Consider the following 18789-nt stretch of genomic DNA (forward strand, 5'->3'; position numbering starts at 1 on the left):
GAAACTATTCCCTAAAGTGCTCTAAATACTAAATAATAACAATTTTAAAATGATTATTTTTAAATCCAAATAATTATTTGTTCTTTTTTTAAATAACCTTTTTGATATTTTCATTTTTGTATCAAGAGATTTACTAAATAAACAAGTTAGAACTAAATACTAAGTATCAAAACTAATGTCACCACACGTTGTAATAAATATTATGTTAATCTAAAATTAATCTGTATATAACCTATTTGTAAATATTGCTACATAAATTAAATAAATAAACTCGATTAAGACTTCAATACTTCCTAAATATTGTGTCATAAATTTTATGTGGAAATAAATGGAAAGCAAAACCGTTAAATGCATTTTATTACAAAAACACCACTCTTACAAAAGGATAAACATAATATTTATTTATTTATTTTATTTTACTTTATTTTATTTTATTTTATTTATTTATTAACTCTTATTGCTAATACAAATTATACAGAAAAATTACTAAATACTAATTTAAATCAAATTTAAATATTTAAAAATATTTAAATTCTAATTAAGTAATTTGGTAATCTAACCGAGGGTTTATGAGACCAAAATCCCGTTTACGGTCTCAGAAACCCGCGATAAATGATCTTAATTAAATTCATTCATAAAAATTTTAAACATCAAGCGGGTTTTTAATACTAATTTAATATTATATTGGACTGTCTTCAGAACTAAAGTTGTGATCCTTTTAGATTAATCTGTCAACAGAAATTGGGTATAATTTGAATTACTAGATTGGACGAAAATAAAGGGACGAAGTTAAAAAAAAACAACCGATTAAATAAGGGGAAAAAATGTCTTGAATTATGATGTAAACAATGGTCACAGTAACGTTCCGTCACACGCAGTACACTTTATTTATAACATTTTTAGCGCCTCCACCTTACGCCCCACGTGTGGACTTGATTTGTTGTCCTTTGATCCCAGGACCTATGAATCATGATAAAAAAAACAAACAGAAAAAAGTGAAATAACGACATTCAAAAGAATTTACTTTTTTATTCCGTAAGTATTGCTGTTATGAGACAACAAATTAGTTACAAAAAGTTGTTGAACATGTACCTTAAAAGTACCGTACCTTAAATCTTATCTATATATATAAAAGAAAGTCGTGTTAGTTACACCATTTATAACTCAAGAACGGCTGAATCGATTTGACTGAAAATTGGTGGGCAGGTAGCTTAGAACCAGGAAACGGACATAGGATAATTTTTACCGCGTTTTCTATTATTTTTTTATTCCGCGCGGACGGAGTCGCGGGTAAAAGCTAGTTTAGAAAAATTACTGTGGGTTTCTGAGATCAAAACCTCTATATAAAACATATAGTCATCCCCGTCATTACCTTTGACAAAACAAAGATAACAATATGTTTTAAACGAATATTTTGGTCTCGGAAACCCATGGTTAGAAACATATACAACGTACTTCGTATGGAGTTGTAATAAAGTCAAATAATGCAGGTAATTTTACATCGAACAAAATCAAAATCATGGATTCATTTTTCGAAAAAAATATTTTCATTTTCCACAACGTCTTTACTTTATAATCTGCAGCAAGTTAATTTGACGTATAAAATATGGCGCGAAAACATCAAACGTCAACATGTCGGTCGATCGAGCGCAGACGACACGTGCACGTGGCGCGCGTGTCGCCCACGCGGCTGACGTCACGAGCACGCGGCTACAAATTGCCCCCCGAGCCTCGAGCCGCTTACTGAACAAGCTCTCACTTACGACTCCTTCACTCGCAGCTATTAAATTAAATAAACAAATGTTATTCCTTCTTCGGGGATTTTATTACTGCGTAAGGATAATTCACGTTTATTGGTTTTGGATTTATACACCGAGTGCACCGGACTAAGACGAAGGTACAGTAATGTTCCGCAAACTTATGACTTACAGCTTTGGTTTAAAAAATGACCTTTGGTGTTTCTTATAACTCTCTTTATGTGACTAAAACTTTTTTATTGCTAACGGAAATTTAAAAGATTAAAGATTGAACGGACAGATCTTATAATGCATAGATTTCTAAAGCATGCACTGTCATAGTCAGAGGATGATCTCATTTCAAAAATGTTGGGCCAACTCGTTAGGTCATGAAATTAAAAAAAAACAGCATGTACAATGAGATGCCCCCACATCAAACGCATTATAGCCAAACAAATAAAATAAACGCACAAATGCATAGAAAATCCTCGCAAGTGGTCACGTGACGTGCACGCGGCGTAACGACATATGTTCTTAGAGTGAGAAGGAGCTATGTGCTAAAAAGTGATGGAAAGTGTTTTTGTTTATATGTGGCGATTTATAATTGTGGGGATTATATTCTTTTATTTATTAAAAATGACTTAGATTAAAATGGATAGTATTATTATTACGATAGATACTTTGAAGCGGGAAGACGCTGTCTATTTTAAAAGATGAAAATAGTTGAAGACAGACTTTTATCGTGTTTAAACTTCACTTATTGTCAAATAAAGAATTTGTTACACTTCCTTGTTAAATAAGAAGGTAACAATGTGTTTTTGAACACGACTTTCAGCAGTGGACTGACAATTATAAATTTTTGACGTTGTAGTACGGAGCCGGTTTTATTCCAAAAATTCTGAAATAGGCGGGAAAGTCAATCAAAGCGTTCGCGGGGAACTGACAGCGGCTAACGGCGTTCAGAAATTTCGTTTCGGCCAGTATTCGACGCGTTCTTATTTTGGTACGCCGAAACTATTAACTAGGTTTTTTCGTTGTATAAAAAAGGTGTTGTAAAAAATATAGTGTATATTTTTTTATTAGTAATAATAATCTTGGCAACATTTGGCACCGATTTAAATATTATATTCTAAAATATTGCACAGGCTATCTTTTATCTCGGGAATATGTACGGCTGCCGTGGGATGGAGTTTTTTTATTTTTCTTTGTATTATTACCTACTTATAATTTCACAGCGTTATAAAGATTTAAGCTATACCTAAAGCAAACCTGTCTATGTTTGCATAACTACAAGTAGATAAAAAATAAAGTAAAGGGTGTAAAATCGTTTAAGAATAGCCCATTATTTCTATATATAGGGTTAGCAAAATATGCAATAAATCAATGCATCGCCTAATGATCCGTGAAATGCTTAGATATATTTATTAAATAGATATTGGATTTATTTGTCGCGTTTCCATTCTGCGAGTTAGTTACGACCCCACATATGGCAGTATTAAACGGTCGTAAAGTATCAACCCTCATTTCTGTATTAAGATTTTTATTACATTATCTTTGAGTCATAGGATTTTTTCTAGGTTCTAGACTTATCAACAGACACAGGGAACAGACATAAAATGGTGTATTTTGATGTAGTTATTATAGAAGGCAACACGATCTAATCTCTTCTCTTTTTATCGGTTTCGTAACAATAGGTTTTTTCCGTGGGTGCGTTGTCAGCCCGCCGCACAACTTCCATACTGCTGGAGGACCACACCCTACTTTAGTCAGCGAGCCCATCGGGATTAACCGGATAGCGTAGCTAAGCTGTACTACCGACTACCCCCCAACCTCCACCCAGAGGACGCACCCCATACGCCGTGAGGGCCAGCGCCCTGATGATCTCTTGTGTCGGAGGCCAAGACCCACTTTGGGTCGCTGCGCCAGTGGAGTAAGTAAGTAACACGATCTAATTGTTTCTTTGATATAAATCTAATATTCTTTGAGGGTATGGCTTCTTATAATAGTTAAAGATAACAGAAACGTTCTGTTTCACTGTTTAAAAAAACAAAAAAAATATTCGATAGATAAAGAAAAGCAATAATTTCAGAAATGTTCTGATAAGTTTCAACTTTGTTTTGACTTACAGAATGAAGTTTTCGTCAGTTTACTAGCTAGCGTCTCCAGCTCACGAATCCGTCCGCGCAGAGTTAAAAAAAAAAAAAATCTATTACTACGCTAAACTGTTGACAATATGCATATATACTCGTAGGTATGTAAATGCAACATTAATTTATTTAAAAACGTCGCTCCCAAGAACTTTATGTACTGGAATGATTTTTAATTAAGACGTCAGTGGAACCGGTTTCACATCGTTGCTGAGATGGACAATTTGTAAACATTAACCGCTTTAAAATCAACTGTAGCGTGAAAACATCTAAAGCTAGTATTATTTATGGTCTGCAAATGCGAAAGAATGAATTTTTATAAAACATCATTAATAAAACGTCTCCTTTTTGTTATCAAAACATCGATAAATTATCCGACAATTGAATTGGCGCGTTTTTTAATGTCAAATTAGGCCGCCATTTCAACGATTGTCAAACCTCCATTGTTCCTTTTTTGGATGCGTTCGCGCGTTCATTTGTTATTTAGGGTCACGTTTTTATACAACAAAAACCATCAATGCATTACTAGTTGAAAGATCATGATATAGGTATTTGGAATTTACTCTAAACTAGCTGTCGCCCGCGACTCCGTCCGTGCGGATTTAATAAAATCTTAATAAGAAGCCTATGTGTTCTTCGAGACTATGTTCTACATCTGTGTCAAATTTTATAAAGATCCGTTGAGCCGTTCCGGAGATACCTTCAAACAAACATCCATCTATCCATATAAATTTCGCATTTATAGTGTTAATGTGAACAAAAAGATAACAACAAAAGCTAAAAGTCGTGCATAAAATGTTTTCCAATAACAATCCAAAAACAGTAAATATTGTGCCAATATCCTAAACATATTAATAGTCAGTTTAGTTTTAAATAACATACGGAACCCATAATCGAAGCAAAGTTGTCAAATTTTTTTTAATATGAAGGGGTGACGAGAGCAATGTTTATATGGGGCCGGGTTTTTATAGTTTTTAGTAGATATTTAGGTAGGTAGGTACGTTGCGTGTGGCCTATTCATGTTGGCCTTTTGGATTAAGACTTTTTTGTTGGTAATAATCCTAAATGGAATGTTACCGAACGTTTTCAAATGAGATTTCTGTTGCAATTGTCGCAAATTTTCACGTGTTATCGTGAGAATTAGTTTTAAACGTTCTTTTCGTGTGGCAGGTTGTTTTTTTTTTAATATAATCTGTCTGCTTAGGTTATTTTATAAAAGTTATATTTATAAATAACTAGCTGTCGCCAGCGACTCCGTCCGCGCGCAGTTAAAAAAAAAATGAAAAATAGATTTTGGCCGATTCTCAGACCTACTCAATATGCTCACAAAATTTCATGAGAATCGGTCAAGCCGTTTCGGAGGAGTACGGGAACGAAAACTGTGACACGAGAATTTTATATATTAGATTTAATTAAATTACTAGCCAAGTAAATAGTCACCTAAATGTTTTCTTAACAAACATTTACATTTGCGTTATTCGTTCATGTCTTTTCTTTCTAATTTTATAAGAGAAGGGGTCAAACGAGCAGCGGGAACACCAAGGTGTTCATCGACGCCCATGGACATCTGCAATACCAGAGGAATCGCAGATATGTTGCCGGCCTTTGAGATGGTGATACACTCGCTTCTTGAAGGAGCCTAAATCGTAGCGGTTTGGAAATACCGCCGAAGACAAACCATTCCATATTTACAAAAAGTACGTTAAATAAAAAAAATACGTTTTATTTATCTATTAATGTTTACTAATAGTCTCAGCTCATCCTGAGAATCATTAATCGAATACTAAGAGAGACAGTTAAAATACTCTCATACCAATTCTACACTAAGAGTGGCACTTAACGTCTTAATACGGAAGTTATTATACTAGTGAAGTTTTTCATAGAATAGTTGCCGTATCCGTTTTGCGTAGTTGTATGGTTGTCATCAATAGCGCGGCGACAGGCGGCATGTAGTTTGTGTAGTCAGACGTGTAAACATGGGGCTACACTATCCAATACAGGGTTGTACTACGAATAATCGGAAATACCTTATAATTATTTCAAACTTTAATAATTAAAGTATGTGCTAAAATACTATCTAGTGTTAGGGAAGTAAAGAAAATAATTTAAGTGTAAATAAAATGATCTTGTCAATATCTTATATATAAAATTTCTATGTCACAATGTTTGTTGCCATACTCATTTAATTTAATTCCGCGCAGACGGAGTCGCGGGCCATATCAGGTATTTAGAAACAATTAAAAAATTCACATAATAATAGTATAAAAGAAAATTGCTAGAATATAATAATTTAAATGACACGAGGATACAGCCCTGTACCTATCCTCTAAATCCACATATAGTATCGTGTGTCGACAAGCAATTTGTGAACATTTGATACAATTCCCTCGACTGAGAATGATTCCGTTACATTTGAAATATTTCTTACGTTTTATTCATTTAATAAGTTACTTTATTTTGTAATTTATTACAGATTTGGTTTAATAAAGTACACATTACACAAATATTTAGCAACCGTAATCAGCAAGTATCGAGATTCATTTAAATTAAGAAAGTTCATATAAGGTGGCAAACTAACAAACGGTTGTGTTGTGTACAGCTCTTCGAAATCGTACCTGTACTCCTGTTCTTGCTCGTAAGCGGTCTCGTCATGCTGGTCGACGGTGTGGTCTTCGATCGTTCGCTGAAGCTCTCGCAGAGACTTTATTGCTGTATTAAGGCTCTCAGAGCGAGCATCGATGTCCTCGTCAGACATCGACGCCCTCGATGTTACATATTTTTCTATTCTAATGAGTAACCCTCTTTGGGTACTCCGCTGTTTTTTTACTTTTTCCATGTGATCGTGGGTTTAAAACTCGTCGCCAATATTAAATATACATAAAGAAATAAAATGCATTGTTGTCTATATTTACATTATTTTTATTAATGACATAATTGACATAGTTGACACATTATTGGTTATGATCTCACTGGCTTACCGGCCAGTAACTTAATTATGAAAGAGGTGATACACTACAGGTTGGATTCGCCGTAATAGCGACCGCTGTTCATAAACAACCAGAATTGCATACCTTGCCTATCTTTAATCGGTGAAGAAGACGCACAGGACGTTGATATTTTCCTTTCTTTTGTATCCCCTCATCAGATAAATACACCTTTCCTTATATGAAAAAGAAAGGAATGGAAGACGACTAAAATTTAAATGTGACGAAACAAGGAATTACTACCATTTTACGACTGTTTTCAAACAGGTCGTGGCATTGCAATGATCAATTCGAACATTTGCACAGCAGTTAATTGCGAACTCTACCTCTGTTGAAGCGAAATGATGGGCAATTAGTTGTAATAACTAAAAACCGATATTGTTATATTTATAACGCTACCGTACATATTATATTGCATAAGTTATATAAAAAGAAAAAAAAAAACACCGCACAATATGCACTCTACTCTGTCTTGAACATTATTCTATTGAATTTCGCAACACAATCCATCAGTAACTTTATACCGGACAAAGTGGTTTAGCAAACACAAGCAGAGACAGGGGTCAGTGCAGTGTATGTACGGACAAATTAAACTGTTTAGTTCAATGTAACTGTAAGTTATGTAAAGTAACTAAATACAAATTTTGCAACAATATTTGTAGAAAAGATGCTTTTTCAAAATGGTAAAGTAATAAGATCTTTCAGGCAAATCACTGTGTAGCTGATTATAGAAGTAAAAAAACACAACAAAAAAATACACATATCATATTTGTTTTGAGATCTACTTCTATTCTGGAAAAACATTTATTAATGAGCTAGAAAATTTCTCAATTAATTGTTGATTTATTTATTTAAAAACTAGATTAGTACAGATGTAAAAAGTGTAGAAGATGCAAATTGCAAGTAAAAACTTTTATTCGGAAAGATAAAAAAAAGGAAATATAATTTCATTTTTCATAATAAAATATCGGTTAATGAGCAATTCAAAATCGCATTCAGCATTCAAATTTTAACTTTATAAAAGTTTTCATATCATTAAACTGATATCCCGATGCGATATAGCACAGATACCGAACTCATTCAATTTGTCAAACGAATCTCCGGATCCGCAGATATATTCAAAAACAGGCCGCTAGGGGGCGCGGGACATTCCTTTATTGTGCGGGCTGACGTCAACGGCACGCCCCACGTTATCTTATCTTTTCCCCTTTCATCTGTTTTTAAAAAGATTTCAAGACATTTAACAATCGTTCAAATATAATCTGTATTCTTAATGTTGTCATTTATTTTCTTATTTTTTTTATAATAAATTTAATATTTATGCACATGATAGCGACAACCATGTAAACGCTACTTATCAAGTAAACAGTCAAAAATCAAAACTACAACTAACAAAACAAAATATCCGAACGTCAATCCAGTGCTGCCAGTAGCGAACAAATCAAATTCGCCGGTAATTCAAATTAGGACTGAGTGTTCCTGACCGCGCTCGAGGCGATCCTAGTGTTGCCACATCGTTGGGACATTTACAGGACAAAAAGAAAATTGTTTACATTACGTTGGAATTATAAAAGGCTTATTATTACTTGTTACCGTCCTTAGTCCTACATCAATTTGTTTAAACCCGTAATTTTGATTAGTAAGGATTTAGTAGTAATTCATGCAATTACTCATGTAACTATTACGTGAACTACTTGTTTTCCTTTCAAGAAAATTGGGTATATAAGCAAATTAATTTTCTAATCAAGCAGGTTTGTCCTGGTTTATCCACAAAGCATGGTGTTGTTATTTGCCGGGAGCCACGTCAATCAGTCCGCAGCCGAGGCCGGCCGCTGGTAATTGTTTCTGTTAGCGAACGCTTCCCGCCGCTTCCGAACTTCGCGGGGTTTTTTTGTTCCCGTTTATAATCTATGACGTGACAGGTTCGAAATAACAGTATTTGATCTTTTATTTAGTTAACTATGTATGTAACTGTATTAATACTTTGTTACCAAATATTTTGAAGTAACGGACATTGATAATATTGGTTGATAATTTTAAATGTTGGCTGCGTTGATTCCAGATGCAACGATCCCAAAGATCTTAATCTATTGTAATATTTATTTCTTGTATTTGTAAATGGTAGGGTAGATATAAAAACCTACCTAGAAAGTAAAAAAAAAAAATTGTGTTTCAACCTACCTCCGATTAATGTTAAAAAGTACGGATTCCATATATGTATTTATTATATTAAAAATTATGTTTAAATTAAAGTTACATACATAACTTACACCCAAGAAACACAGTTGGCTTATTTTGAGTTTAACCCGTTTAACTGAAAGTGCAGCGCCATCTATTGCCGAATAGAAAAAGCGTCTGTTCAAAATTTAATGGTCCTTTATATAAATCGAAATTAAATGATACGAACTATGATTTGTCAAAAAAGTTCTTTATGTTTTTTTTATCTAGTATTATTTTTTTCATACATTTATAACATCCGAAAAATACATGAACACACTCTTGGTGTCTACTTACATTATCCTTTTCTTTACTATGATTCAGCGCCATCTATTGATCAATAGATATATTTGTCAAAATATCTTCCAATTTAACACATTGAATAAAACTCTTTAAGCACTTTGGTAAGCGGCATTTAATTACAAAATGAACATACAAAAAACTTGATTAACTTAAAAAATATCACTAGAAAAAATCTTAAACGCAATATTTGATATTACAATAATATTGTGATTTAAAATAAAAGCAAAGGTACACTCAAATCTCTTGGTAACAAATTCTCAAACATAAAAAATGGAATTTAATAAATTATGCATTGACCTTTATTAGGAAAAAACCAGAATTTGTCAACTTATTTAATAGGAATGCAAACATTTCAATTCTAAATAATTTTTTTTGCGCATTTTTCTTTACAAATTCCACATTTTATTGTTTATTTTACACAAAGCATATGTTTTATATTTTCACTAAATGACAACAATAGATAAATAAATAAACAAAATGGCGGACTTAACTTGGCGCGACCTCAAATAAATTATTGGGTTTTTTGCATAAAAAAGTGTTATTTTTGTATGTTTCAAAAGAATTTATTCCTTGTAGAAAAATAAAAAAAAATTGAAAAGGGGAAAAAAATTGTTATCCTGTTGTTGTCATTTCTTGAAAAATAAAACAAAAATATGTCAAAAAGCAAGAAATATAAGACGTACAAAAAAAATCTTAAAAACAAATTTGTTTTAAAACTTTACCAATCCTTCTTGACTTAAAATATTTCACAACACAATTTCATTTAACTCATTAGAAAAACCAGATGTGGCGAATAAAAATTTTCTAAAAAAGTACACAGTCAGGGATGTTTATTTCCTACCCATTTAGCTCCAATATAATACACATGTACTAATTTATAGCTCTTACATAGTGGATAGTAAATTAAGTACTTTGACAGTTTCAAAAATTCCTAATATTCTGCTAGTGTGAACAAGTTCCTTATTTTTGTAACTTATTTTATGTGTAGAAAATATCATTGAATTTAATTAAATGGGTTTCAGTATTCTTAAGTATTAAATAAAAAAAAATATAAGGAATTTAACCACATTAAGAATTGCTTCAAACATTTTTTTTCGTATTTGATATTACATTTCTTATAAAAAAACAAATACGATTTTGAAAATTTCAAATTTACAATAATTATTATTTAAAAAAAAATCGCTCAAATCTGGTTTTTCCTAGGAGTACAAACTTAGATACTAGCGCCCTCAACACAAACAGATAACTACGAAACTTACATATATTATGTACAGCTAAATATATGCTGTTAAAAATCACATACAATTCATAGGAATCAAGAGAGCACATAACATAACCTAATATATCACAATAAAAATAATTTGGCATGTCATCAATAAGGCAACATTTTCGATGTTTTTATATGTGGCAACATTGGTAGTTAAAAAAAAAATACAAACTTGTCTATGCCATTTTGACATCAATATACATAAAATGTTGTGTATATATTTTAAAAGAATTCAATTTATAAGATAACAGAATATCAGTCTACCTTTTATTGCTTTCTTTTTCTTACATATTAGTTTACAAAGATGTAAGATTTTTTATAATCTTTTCGTAGCGCCAGCGCTACCAAATGGTAGAAACACCATATATATTTATGGCAACACTGGTTACTCGTTTATTTTTTATTTTAAATTCACAATTTGTTTTAAAATTGTTTATTGCATTAAAAATAAATACATACTTGTATGTAATATTTATTTCGATAAACCAACACATAACATGATATGTTTTCTTTCTAATGTTTCAGCAAAAACTGAAGGCTGTTATTTTAAATATGACGTCACCTTTTTTTAGTGCTTGTATACATATTGCCCCTTACATTCTCATTGGAAAGACAGAGAAAGTTTCTGTTAATTTTGACTGCGGTTAAAATCCACAGAAACTATTACGAGCTAAATGACATGCCCCTATATTTAAACTTATTCTACATTTTTTAACTATAGGCATATAAACTATACAAATTGAGAAATCATTGACTCACATGCATATGAAATAAACTTACCTATTATGTACATTATCCCACTTAAAAATGAAAACAACACTTAACACTATGACTGAACTTTCAATGGCTCCATTGCTTTGTCCTGGCACACATTCTCAACGTACACGGGGTCATCTTTTTTAACACTCAAATTTTGTATCGTATCATCACAGATATTGTCACACTTTAGATTAACACCTTGCTTGTACTCCGGAACAAATTCAATACTAAGTTCGTTATGTTTGAACTGTAAATGTTTCTCTAAACTAGACTTTTGTACACATCTGTACGCACAGTGGGGACACTTGACAGACTTCTGTCGTGGTCTGTACGGCTTCACTTGGCCTTTGATCTCCACTTTATCACCTTCCTTATCGTTCATATGTCTCTGCTTGTGTTTAGTTAGGTTAGTTTTCTGTACACATCTATAACTGCACATATCACAACTGAATGGTTTCTGATCTGTATGTAAGTACATATGTTTCACTAAATTAGGTTTCTGAACCGTTCTATAGTCGCAGTACGGGCAAGCGAACGGTTTATAACCAGTGTGTGTACGCTCATGTACAACCAAATTATTCTTCTGAGCACATCTATAATCACAGTATTGACATCTAAATGGTTTCTCTTTCATATGAACTAGAATATGTTTTGCTACGTTATTCTTTTGACCAGATTTGTAATCACAAAACGTACACGAGTACGGTTTCTCGCCCGTGTGCGTTCGCTCGTGTATTTTTAAGATGGCGGGCGATTGACAGCGGTAAGAGCATTGCGTGCAACAAAATTTACCCAGTTTTTCGACTAAATCATTCATTTCTCCAATCTCGACGCATGTTTTCACGTGTTGTCTCAAACCGCGCTTACACGGGAACACTTCGTTGCATTTGAAACAAGCATATTCTCCTTTTATATTCAAGGAAACTTCGTCAAATAATTTATTGTTAGTGCTCGTTTCGTTATCGTTCTTGTCTGTATTGTTCGTGTAGGTATTCTGATTGTACTCTGTATAAAACATCTTATTTTGATCAGTTGGTTTTAGATTTTCTTTAGGTTCCTCGTTTTTGGAGCTGTCAATTTTCCCGCCAACATCGCCATCTTCGATTGGTTTTTTAAATTCTTCAGGATAAGGGCTATTATTAAATTGTCTGTGAACGACTAGATTTTGTGGATTATCTCGACTAATGTTAGATGTGCCATAATTCTGTAGATAATTTTGAGGACGAGAATATAAATGGTCTATTGAATTTAAAGTAGAAATGGGTATATGATTGTTGTAATAGTGTAATTGGTCTTGGGAGATCGGTGCTGCGTTCGCTGTGTGATCTTGATGCAGAGATATATGCCCTGTAAATAAATTATAATCACTTCAACTTAAAGCGTGTTACGAGCAATTTTAGATTACCGAATTTGCTAAAAATGCCTAAAAAAGATGAGCAACATTTTAAATTAGATTTATTTAAATAGAATGATATAAATAAATAATTAACGAATTAGAATATAAAAAAAACGAAGAAACTTCTGGTCAGTTGAAGGTTAAACAGTCAATTTGCTAGCTATATTTACAGATGCAATAGAAATCAAATAAATTTGAATATATCTGATGACATTTAGAAGTGCATACGAATATTTGGGCAAAGTGTCATCGTCAATGACATTTCTTCGACTGGTTTTTCGTATTAATTTGAACCATTGAAAAAAAAAAAAAAAGTGTGAAAAGATGCAGTAACATTATAGAACAGTTTGATAATATGTGAATCAAGTGATATTAGAAACCAGTCCGCTACTGACCTTTCTCACCGGTATCACATACATATTCATGGGACTGACACAGGTAGAACACGGTCATATAATGCATTTTTTAGGAATTATTTATGGGACATTAAGATAATCACTAATTACAATGTTATGCACAGAATCGACGCGGATGTAAAGTTTATATCAAACTAGGAGTCGCCTGTGACTTTGTCAGTGTGGAATTAAAATAAAAACAAAAAAAATTATCTATAATGTGCCGACATCCTATCTTCCAATGAAAGTCATGTAAAATCGGTCCAGCCGTTTCGGAGATTATCCGAAATAAACTTGGCAAAACAAATCTATATATATATAAAAGAAAGTCGTGTTAGTTACACTATTTATAACTCAAGAACAGCTGAATCGATTTGACTGAAAATTGGTGGGCAGGTAGCTTAGAACCAGGAAACGGACGTAGGATAATTTTTATCCCGTTTTCTATTTTTTATCCCGCGCGGACGGAGTCGCGTGTAAAAGCTAGTATATATGTAGACAGAAGAGTATTAAAAAAATACTTTTCACTAGAAAAGTAAACAATCACATACAGGAAATGTTTTTTTTTTTCGATGCTACATATAGACATTCCAATTTTATTAACTGTATTTTATTTATTCATATCGTATAATGAATAAAAATATTCGATTTCTATTAAATTTGATTCAACTTACCATTTATTGCATTATCATTGATCCCATGGCTTAAGCTTTCGTAAAAATAACCATCGTCTTCTTGTTCAGATTTTATATGAAACGGCATTGGTATCAAATGTTCCCCTTGTTCTGTGTGGCGTTGGTTGGTTTCGTGTAAATTCAACTCCATTTTATGTTCAATTCTGTGTCCCAACGTTTGATCCAACCTTTGGTCCAATCTTTGATCCAACCTTTGGGTTAAATTTTGTTCCAACCTTTGTACTAAATTTTGTTCAAGTATATGACCATCTTGTACAGATTGAATCAAAGGTGTTCTTCTACCCTCCTGACTCATCATTACATCTTGTTCAATGTTTTGTCTATTCAAGTGATGTGACAGATCTATTTCGTGTCCTAAGTCATGTGGCAAATTGGGATCACTTCTGCCAATATTTTGTGGTAAAACATCATTTATTCGACCCATCTCTACACTCATATTTCTAGCTAGTTCTTGTTCGTTTAAGTTTTGAACCAATGTTTGAGTTAAATTGGCATGTAATTCTAAATCATTCAGACTTCTCATTTCAAGATTGCGTACTAGGTTACCATTTAAGAGTAGGTCGTCATGACGATGGTTTTGTGGCAAATCGTTGGTCAAATTATGCACGAGGTCCATTTCAGAGGTAAGATTACGCGGTAAATGGGAAGGTAGATCGGTGAAGTTCAAGCTTCTGTTTAAATGATTGGATTTTAACATGAGTGTGGACATTTGCCTCGGTGATAGTTGAAAGTTGTGGACGATGGAGCTTGCATTGAGTGACGATTGCATAGCTTGATGCAGCTGCTCTATAGATATTGGTGTGTGGTAATCAGACATGTCCATCTGATGCGTTTTCTGAAACTGTAATGATCACACGTTTATATTTTCTTACATAGAATATGTATTTCTTGTGATACTTGTTACTCAGAAATGGTTCTAGTAATTGTGTTGAAATTTTGCATTAACAGTATTATTTATTTTAGAGAAACTCGTTTTTTTTTTCATTTAGTAAAGTAAAGATTTAAATCTTATTATAGATTAGTATTGATATTAAAAAAAGAACTATTTGTAAATTATAATTTGTTTAAAAATTGTATTTTATTTAATGAGCAAACATGCTAATCTTTTTCATAAGATAAATTTTGTTTTGTCAATTATTACGTAATATATATCTAAAAAATATTATAAATACGAATTTTTAGTTGGATGGATGGATGTTTGTTTCGAGATATCTGCAGCACAGTTAAACGGATCTTGATGAAATTTGGCAAAGATGTAGAACCTGGAAGAACACAAAGGCTACTTATTACGTTTTTTTTTTAATTTCGCAGACGGAGTCGCGGGCAACAGCTAGTTGTATAATAATTGTAATTTTTTCATGATTTACACATTTATTTTTTTAACTATAACCTTAATTTCTTTTCAGAAATAACTTTAAGATTTCACCAAAAGTTTTTTCTTATCAAGGTGTAAATGTATTTGGTTTTATTATTATTATTGAACCTTAACCTTATTTTTTTTCAGTTTTTTACATTTAACAGTTTTTTTATTTAAAATATTGAGAAACTTACAATTTTCCAGGTTATACTTAACTCATAAGTAAATAGTTTTTTTTTTAACTAAAATGAAAGCTTTATTTCATTTTTTTTAAATTGTTTTAGAAAAAATGCCAACATTATATGATTAAAAAGTATTTTTAGCATCTATTATATTCCTTAATTCTTATTACTCTATCAGAAATAACTCTTAAATTAAAAAATCATAATATTAAATACAGAAAACAAAAAACTTTTAAGATTTCTAACAAAACTTTATAAAGTACTTACACTATCTATGTAAACTTTATAACTTTCTTCATCGATGACATTTGGATCTTCTCTTTTAACAAAATCCATGTTATTCTCTGTATTAACTCAAAAAAAAAAATCAGTTAGTGATAAAAAATGACCAGCTTCTAACCTCACTGCAGTATTTACACACTAAACTAACACAAAAGTATCACATGAAATGCAAGAAAAAACTACGGCTAGACTAGAAACTATAAAATTACATGATTCACGACCAAAAGGTCAAGTTTAATCATAAAATTAATAAAACAAAAAGAACAGTTTTTTTTGTTCTACTGACGTTATGTATGTAAAGGAAGCTGTTCATAGACAAAGCAGAAAAGCCAGAAAAGCCGTCAACGAACATCTGTCGCTTGTCTGTTGCATGGTCTGTCGTTGATGGTTTTTTAAGCAGAGAAAAATTACATACGCATTTCCTTTTCATCACAGCAACGTGTTTTTAAAAATAGGGTATTAATTTGTTTAGGATAAGTTTTATTGATTTTATGCTTGTTTAGTATATCTTATGATACTTGTCATATAAATTTTTTTTACCAGTTAATAGTTGTACTTTCCGTTTAGGTTTTGATTATTGAAACTAGTAGTTTCAGGAGAAAATCAATTCTTTCTTGAAAGGAAGTTCAATTAGCTAAATTCATTATATCAAAACAAATAGTAAGACTTATAAAGTGAAAAAACTTCTCGATTTCGATTTGTTTTTGGTTTTAGTATTACTCTTTGATTTTAATTATGGGGTCAAGAGGGACAGTGACAGTGACAGGGTGACCTTTATATCAATTTTCCTGTCAATTTCAATGTTTTCCATTTTTAAAACATCCACATTCACATTAACTTCTTCGAGATTATTAAACACTCAATTTGAGATTAAAACTAGCAGCTATCAGATCAGAAAGCTACCCATCGGAAATATCAGGTAAATTTAAACAACAGCTTATAATTGTATGTATTTGTTTTGCATAATTTGCACGTCTTTAGATAACCCGGCATAATCGTAGTTCAAGACGTCAAGTAACCAGTGATATAGGAATAAATTTACATATAAATAGATAAAAATAACCATTTAAAATAAGTAAGGAGTTATAAGTCTTTCTTTAAATTGGTTAACAATCAATTTGCACAGATCTCTTCATACAACTGGAACCATGTCAAAATCTGCTCTCGTAATCCTAGCCCAGGGCGCTGAAGAGATGGAGACTGTCATTACCGTTGATATGCTTCGTAGAGGAGGGGTGGTTATCCAATTTTTTACATTTATTTATTCCTACATTTTATAAAAATGATGATTTCACAGCCTAGCGCTTCAATTATTTTATTACACTTTAAGAATAATCTTCTTTCTTCTTTTTGAATATGATGTAATAATTTAATGTACATTGATATGTAGCAAAAGTCTATCAATATGTACAAACCCACTAATTCATTTTGCAACTTTACTTTAATACATTTTATGACATTTTCAGGTAACGGTAACATTGGCAGGCCTGGACAGTAATGCTCCTGTCTTGTGTTCCCGTCAGGTGACTCTTGTGCCAGACAAGTCTTTAACTGATGCATTGGCTGAGAACCCACAGTTTGATGCTGTAAGATTTTTGTCACTCGGAACATGGCTAATTGGTATATATTGTTGATTTTAATTGAGGCTTATTATATAATGCAACTAAAAAAAATAATTTTAGGTGATACTGCCAGGCGGTTTAGAAGGCTCTGATCGTCTTTCTAAGTCGAGTATTGTTGGCACTCTTTTGAAGGACCATGAGAAAAATGGTAGAATTGTAGCTGCAATTTGTGCTGGTAAGTATATAACATAATGTAACTGTGATAAATAAAAGATAAACTTTATTTATGTCATTGTTAATAAGATATTTCTGTGAGTGAAATCATTCATAGTCAATAATGATAGTCTAAACACTCCTACAAGATTGGAAGCCATTAGTACAATATATGGCTGTATTAAAACTCACAAACTTTCCTTACAGATACTTGAACTGGGTCTATCTATAATTTTAAATACTCTTAAGTAGGCTTGGTCTATTTTAATATTATGAATAATAGTTTGCTGTTAATCTAATTCTATCTTTTTTATTCTTATTTTATTTTTTATTTTTGTAAAGGACCAGCTGAGAACAAGCGCAGGGACAGTTTAGTATGTCTGCTTCTAAGCTGGCTTACTTTTGCCACACTATTGTAATAAGTTTGTGCCTTGCGTGTGTTTTATGTTCTTTGTGTGGCGATAAATCTTTTTTCTTTCTTTTCTTTAAGGGATAGTTAACCACTTATTTTTTTCACAGCTCCAACAGCATTTGTAGCCCATGGGATTGCTAAAGGAAAGAAATTAACATCATACCCAACAACTAAAGACAAAATCACTGGAGATTATACTTATGTTGAGGGTGAAAGGGTTGTTGTGGATGACAACATTGTCACCAGCAGAGTAAGTGTTGCTAGTTGTAAAAAATAATTTAACCACAGACAAACATCAAAACATTTTGAATTTTAATAATCTGTAATTATTCTTTCTTTTTATTCAGGGTCCTGGTACTGCTTACTGGTTTGGATTGAAACTGATCGAAATGTTAACCGGGAAGGAAAAGGCTGATCAAGTTGAAAAGGGCATGATCATTTCTGGATATTAATTACACCCATGACTTTATTAATACTCTGGTCTTAAAGCTTTTTCTTTTTAAAAGTAATTACATATTGTAACAACCCGAAGACATGTAATAATTATTATCAATAATCGTGTAAATGTAATAAATAGTCCAATAGTATATGCCTTATTCGAATAATAATTTTAAGTTGAATGTTTAGTGCATTTGAAAAATGTCACGGATTTGTTAATTCTAATAAATTATTTCCTATCATGGCTGTTTTATTTCTTTTTTGATTTTGGAGGTCACAGCTGAAATATTAAACTGAATGACGCATGGAAACAGGCTGGATGAAAGCTTTTAAGAACTATTAAATGAATTCTATCATTAAAGTCATTTGTGATGAAATGGATTTACTTTATTCGACCTACTTTGATTCTTTTAATTTTAAAAGTTACCATTGTGTTTTTTAATT

At 32.0% G+C, this 18789-nt stretch overlaps 2 protein-coding genes across 2 annotated transcripts; one reads left to right on the top strand and one right to left on the bottom strand.

The window, feature by feature from the left end:
- Window positions 1-11250: 11250 nt before the first annotated feature.
- LOC106708294 (zinc finger protein 334) lies at window positions 11251-15985 on the bottom strand. The gene is made up of 3 exons (XM_014499776.2): window positions 15706-15985; window positions 13879-14740; window positions 11251-12760 (listed from the first exon to the last, which is right to left on the bottom strand). The coding sequence occupies exons 1-3, from the start codon at window positions 15772-15774 to the stop codon at window positions 11481-11483; spliced, it is 2211 nt and encodes a 736-aa protein (XP_014355262.2). The 5' UTR covers window positions 15775-15985; the 3' UTR covers window positions 11251-11480.
- Window positions 15986-16466: 481 nt separating this feature from the next.
- LOC106708309 (protein dj-1beta) lies at window positions 16467-18587 on the top strand. The gene is made up of 6 exons (XM_014499793.2): window positions 16467-16639; window positions 16847-16955; window positions 17187-17306; window positions 17403-17517; window positions 18015-18157; window positions 18255-18587. Exons 1-6 carry the CDS (start codon window positions 16521-16523, stop codon window positions 18357-18359), a joined length of 711 nt encoding a protein of 236 aa, XP_014355279.2. The 5' UTR covers window positions 16467-16520; the 3' UTR covers window positions 18360-18587.
- Window positions 18588-18789: the final 202 nt, after the last annotated feature.

The sequence above is a fragment of the Papilio machaon genome, chromosome 19 (genome assembly GCF_912999745.1).
Source record: "Papilio machaon chromosome 19, ilPapMach1.1, whole genome shotgun sequence".
In the NCBI taxonomy this organism is placed as follows: domain Eukaryota; kingdom Metazoa; phylum Arthropoda; class Insecta; order Lepidoptera; family Papilionidae; genus Papilio; species Papilio machaon.